We start from the raw sequence: 5879 nt of genomic DNA, 5'->3' as shown, positions 1-5879 counted from the left end.
AGCTCCTCACGATCAGCCCCATCATCATCATCTGCTTCTTCAGCTGATCTCTTTTTCTTTTTTCCTTTCGCCTTGGCTTTAGCGACTTCAGCTTCTGCCTGCAGCGCGAGATGAGCAGCCTCGACTTCCTCTTTTTCCTTCTTTTTCCATCTCTTATCCTCCCTAATCGCTGACCTCGCAGCCTCATCAGCCCCAACGTTAACCTGTTGACCATCCCCTTGGTTATCAGCCTCTTCACTAGTTTGGCGAGCATCCCCTTCGCCCTCGGAAATCACAGTGAAGTTCTCATCGCATTCTGGCATAACCTCCTTATTTGCCCGGTCGAGAAGCAGAGGGCTGTTGTTCCTTGTTTTTGCCCCTCCTACGGTTTTCCTTAAGCCTCGCAGCGAGGCTAGGAGCGTTCAATTGAATCGAAGCCATCTCGATCGATCTGCCTGTTTGACGGAAGTCTCTTCCCCAACTTGCTGAAACAAAATGGTTATTAGATTGATATAGAGAGAGTTTTTTTTTAAAAAAATGCAAACAATTGTTCACCTACCGTTCGTAATACGAGTGATAGCAGCTTGAACCCTCCGACGATGAATTTCAGGCCAATTCCGAATCCCAAAAGATCTAAGCTTTGTGAGGTCCTCGAAATAATTCTCTGGATACGCACCAAGATTAAGATTCCAATCTGCAAAAAATTTGAAGTGTCAGAAGTAGAGAATAAAAATAAATTAAAGGCTCGGTTCGAACTGAAGATCTACCAATGCTGTTGCTCCACTCGTTTCTAAAGTTTCTGGCCGTGTCGACAACTAATGCCTCGATGACTTTGGCGTAGAAGAAGGACGCTTCTCAATTTGGTGTTTTATTGACAGGGTGAACCAAAGAGCAATCTTTTTTGGCCTTGATAGTATAGGTGCCAGGGATCATATTGTTCCTCTGAACATTCGACATCTCCTCGAAAAAGCGCCATTTGACGTTAAAATTACTTTCGATCCCGGCTGGATGGATCTGAGAAAAGGCGATACCCCGCCTATCGACGTAATCAGTCAGCAACCTTGACAGCAGAATCCAAAGATGATTGATTTTCAGACCTCGAAGATAGTTCAGGAGAGGAATTACCACTCTCCGAGACCTCCTTATCAGACAGAGAGCCAGACTCTAAGCTCGATTCGATACGTTGTCCCCCCAAAGACATTGCACGAGGTTAGAATGTGATCAGAAGAATTTGATGATCGGAGAAATCAAGCCGCAGAGAAGAAAACGGAGACGGCGGAGAAGATGAATTCTAGAGAGAGAAAATAAAGAAAAATTCTAGAGAGAAGGAAGAGCGAAGTTACCTTTTATAAACAGAGAAGAAAGTGAGAGAAAGAGAAACTGTTTGGAATATATAAAGAAAAAAGGGCGGTTACCGAGGAGAGCAATCATCATTCGGACGCGTCCCATCAATTTAATAAAGTCCGAATTCCATGCGATATTTGAAAAAATCATACCACGACGCGCGTCTCTTCACTTTCCAAGCTCGCGGTTACACGCGACTCCTTGATTCTCACTATCGCGATCCACGCGAGTCTGTGTAGCTTCAAGTATCACCTCCTTGCAGAACACCTCGCCGCTGACCTCGTGGAAGTTGCCAACCCACGACGTCGAAAATCGATGTAACATCTCCATCAATGGACTGGGGGGGGACAATTTTTGTAGGTGGGCTGAGCACAACCCCCTTTCCGTAATTTAGCTCGGCCCACAACCAATCCAATAAGGCCCAATAAGACCGAGGAGCTTTAAGGGCCCATACGCCGAGTAAAACGAGGTCGTTTCATTCAGTTGGCTTCGCAGACATTGGTAGCAGCTCGCCACCACGATGCAAGATTAAGCAGCTCGCCACCGTGACGTTTAGAGAGACAGTCGGTCAGGTCTACCTGCCTGACCGTTCGACCTACCTGACCAAAATGTAACCTAATTTCATTACTATAAGTAGCCCTGTAATTTCATTTATAACACCATCCGTAATCAGAAATAAATGCTGAGAACTCGTTTCTCGTAAACAATAATCTCCGTCTTTTACCTCGCTTAAAGACCTCGCCAAATAGAATCTTATCGAGCTCGGCTCTTTTAATCAAGAATCTCCGAGCCGTCGCTTTGATATTTACCAGATTAACCTCCTGAACACTTACAAAACAACATGTCGTACTTGTTTATTGTAAGAACAATTTATCAAACATACATTGAAGAAATCTTTAATAAACCTTTCACTATAGAAGGCAAAAAGAAAGGCGTGCGCAAGACACCAAGAAAATAGCAGTGGGAATAAGAGACAACATGAGTTTTATATTATTTAAATTATGTTATTGAGGATAAATCTATATCTTGTGAAAATGCTGAGTTGTGACAAAAGCTGAGTTGTAACAAAACTCGTAAGCCACAATCGATGGAAAACTGATCTCGGATGGCACCGTTATAATAAAGAATTAGTTTTAAATTTTTTTCTAAGTGTAGAAACTAAGTAAAATCTTAACCATTCTTCAAAGGTTAGAAGAATTACAAAAAAAAACCAAATCTTTACCCACCCAAATGACTTGACCCGATGGAAAGGGGATTTTACTAGGGTTTACTCGGATTTATTCATTCTCAGCGAAGTAAAAACCTAAATCTTTATTTCTGAGAAATTGACCGATAAAATCTTTTGCCGGAATCGAAGTTCTCGCCGTAATCGCATAGTCTGTGGTCGTTCTCCGTATTGGCGAAGGAAAAGAAAGGAAAAGGCGGAGTTGTTTACGATTCGACTGAAGGCCACTGCACCTCCACCACAGAAAACCTCCCTGAAGGTACTGTAGTCGACAACGAAGGCACCCCAGAACTACTCATCACCGACGCTGGGGGTATTGTAATGGGTGTGGAAACAGTCAACACAAGGCGAGATGGAGATGAAGAAGAAGTATTGGAGGAAGATGGAGAGTCAGTTTCCGAGGGGGCTGTTTCCGAGAAAGCAGACGGGGAAAGAGATGAAGGAGAGGGAAAAGAAGAGGAAGAAACGGAAGAAGCAAAGCATGAAGAAGATGAAATACAAGAGGAGGAAGCGGAGAATAAAGAAGAGGAAGGAGATCCGGTATCAGACAAGAAAGATGAGGAAAGTAATGAATATGGAGAAGAAAAAGAAGAGGAGGAGGCAGAGGAAAAAGAAGAAGACGAGGCAGATGAAAAAGAAGAGGAGGAAGCAGATGATGAAGAAGAGGAGGAAGCAGAGGAAGATGACGAGGAGGAAGCAGATGATGAAGGAGAGGAAGCAACAGATGAGGTAGCGGCAGGGGAGGAAGGTGAGGACATAAACGATGGGGAAGAAGATGAGCAGGTATGTACTGTATTCATGTACTGCTTGATGTGAATTGGCCGATTGGATTACAGGTTAGGAGTTAGGAGAGGAGAAATACTTTTTTGCTTGATTGATCATGTAATTATTTAGGGCAACTGGAACAACAGGAGCAACTAAGTATGATAAATTTGTGCATCATGGTTGAATTTTGGAAAACTAAGACAACTAATGAAAAATGTATTTGAATTGTAGGAACCCGAGGGTGATAGCTTGCCGATGCTACCTGAGAAGTTTTTCTTTACGCCAACCAAGTTTGGCAAAGCTTGCAAGATAGTTACTATGTGTTCTGTAACGAGTCCAGAAGATAGAGGCACTGCCAGAAGAGGTGAAATGGTTCAAAGCACATCCTCAACTCAAGCACATATTTCACATGCCGAAGGAGCCGAATCACATGAGTCAAGGTCTGTGGATGCTCCTCCTCCATACTGCTAAAACCGGGAAGAAAAGTGAGAGCTGGTTTGTTGTCAACGGTGTTCCCATCCGTTACTCGTTGAGAGAGCATGCGCTCCTCTGTGGTTTAGACTGCCATTAATACCCTAGAAAGTATAAGAAACTGGGGGGTTGGAGCTTTTTTTAGAGACAGTTTGGAAGGAAGAAGGTATGGAAGAGAAGCTTGAGTCAATGGAGACCTCAGAAGATAAGAAAAAGATGGCAGTACTCTTTTTCTTATGCAAAGTTGTTAAAGCCAAATCTAAGGCTAATGGAAACATAGAGCCCTTCTTTCTTCGAGTGGTGAATGATCTAAGGCTGTGTAAGAAATTTCCCTGGGGCGCTACACGTTTGATAATTGTATGAAGGAGATACAGCGTGTGATGCGTAAGCTCAGAGGGAGCGTAAACCAAAAGGACAATCATGCAGCTTTGCCGGTTTCATTGTTCCTCTAGAGGTAAGTATTAATAATGAGTTTTAAAGTATTGGTTTTGTGATATTGAGTTTTTTATATTGTGATTTTATATGTAGATTATGGCGTTCAAGTGTATTCCAGAGCTTGGACGGAGATGCCGAGAAGTTGTGGCTGCAAATGGAAACTATCCACGCATGTGCAAGGGGAATTTTTCTGATATATACATGAAAGGGTTTCCTTTGGAGGACATTAACGAGGCGATAGGCAATAGTAGCAAGGCAAATGTTAGTAGTATCTTGTGATGAGTTCGATTATAAGATTGATCTAGGTTGAAAGTAGTAAGTAGTTTTGGTGTCTTATGACAGGATATTATAAGCATATTGGAACCTGACTCTAAGGAAAAAATGCTTATAGAGCGCATCTTAAAACCTGGATATGATGATGGGATAGGGTTTGTTGATCCGTGTGTTGAGTCTTGGACTGATTACCTCACCATGATGAAGAAGAAAATCTGTTGGAAATAATTGTATGACTTGGAGGTTAGTTGTCGAGGTCAAGAACTGGAATCTGAACCGGAACCTGAACCGGATAAGGGTACAACAGTAGTGGATTTGGAGAAAGTGATGGAGAATGGGTTTAGGGAAATGATGGAGAAGCTTGGTGGAATGGAGAAGAGGTTATATGTTATGGATGAGAGACAGAAAGCTGTTGAGAAATATTTGAAAGAGAAGATGGGGTTCACTGGAACAGAAGTGAGGGAACCACCATCAGCAGTAGGAGTTCCTACGCCCCCACGAGTTCCTACACCTCCACCAGAATCAGCAGGAGTCCTTACTCTCCACAGAACCGCCCTCAGCCCCAGCCCTCTCACCAAGACAAGTCTCTACAGAACCGCTGTAATAATCCGTTCAAGAGATCAGGACGCGGTCAATGAAAAAGCTCAGAAAAGCAAGGAAACAGCTAAGGTTAATGGTCAAGAGCTTTAAGTTTAGCTATAGAAGTTAAGTTTTGGTCTAAAGAAGTCAAGTATTTAGTCGCGCGGGTGGATCGGTGAGTCGTTTCGGTTCGATCAGAAGGTAGGAAATGGATTGGTAAAGAGCAGCTGCTCGATGACTCAGCAGCTTGACTCAGCAGCCTGCTTGCCTGCTTGAGCAGCTTAGACACACGCCAGGCACGCGCCGAGAAATGCTTTCCACGCGCCGGGAAACTCTTTGGAAAACGCTCTACATGTGCCGGGACATGCTCTTCATGCGCCGGCACACGCCAAGCACGACACAGCAGTTCCGTGTCCTGCTTCACCACCTCCACACTCAAGCATGACGCAGTTACTCGGGAATCTTTTCTGCAAGCACGACACTATTGCTCGGGAATCTTTTTAGAATCTCCATCTTTCCCCTATAAATAGGATCTTTATGATAGTTTTCAGTATAGAAAAGAGCAGTGAAGCTCTGCTAGAAAAGTTCCGGCAACCGTGACCGCCGTCGACCACCACGAACCACCCTGCGAGCCGTAGTCGGGTAGCTAATCGAAAACAGTCAGGTAAGTCGTTTTAGTTCGAAGTCACCAGTCTAACCTAGTTTTTCGTCCTCAATCCAAATCTCACCTCTGTTTGCTTCGGTTCTGTTCGGATCTCTATAAAAATTAAGTTGTGTAGGTAAACAGAGAGGTTATCCAAAACCATAA

At 43.6% G+C, this 5879-nt stretch overlaps 1 protein-coding gene across 1 annotated transcript; it reads left to right on the top strand.

Annotated features, from left to right (window-relative positions):
* Positions 1-2869: 2869 nt before the first annotated feature.
* On the top strand, positions 2870-3784 carry LOC112089297 (glutamic acid-rich protein-like). The gene is made up of 3 exons (XM_024160364.1): positions 2870-3113; positions 3201-3331; positions 3545-3784. The coding sequence occupies exons 1-3, from the start codon at positions 2870-2872 to the stop codon at positions 3782-3784; spliced, it is 615 nt and encodes a 204-aa protein (XP_024016132.1).
* The last annotated feature ends 2095 nt before the right edge of the window (positions 3785-5879 follow it).

This window comes from Eutrema salsugineum, unplaced genomic scaffold (assembly GCF_000478725.1).
Source record: "Eutrema salsugineum unplaced genomic scaffold, Eutsalg1_0 scaffold_12, whole genome shotgun sequence".
NCBI classification, from domain to species: Eukaryota; Viridiplantae; Streptophyta; class Magnoliopsida; order Brassicales; family Brassicaceae; genus Eutrema; species Eutrema salsugineum.
The sequence above is the reverse complement of the archived record's forward strand: the minus strand, read 5'-3'. Positions and strand labels throughout refer to the sequence as shown.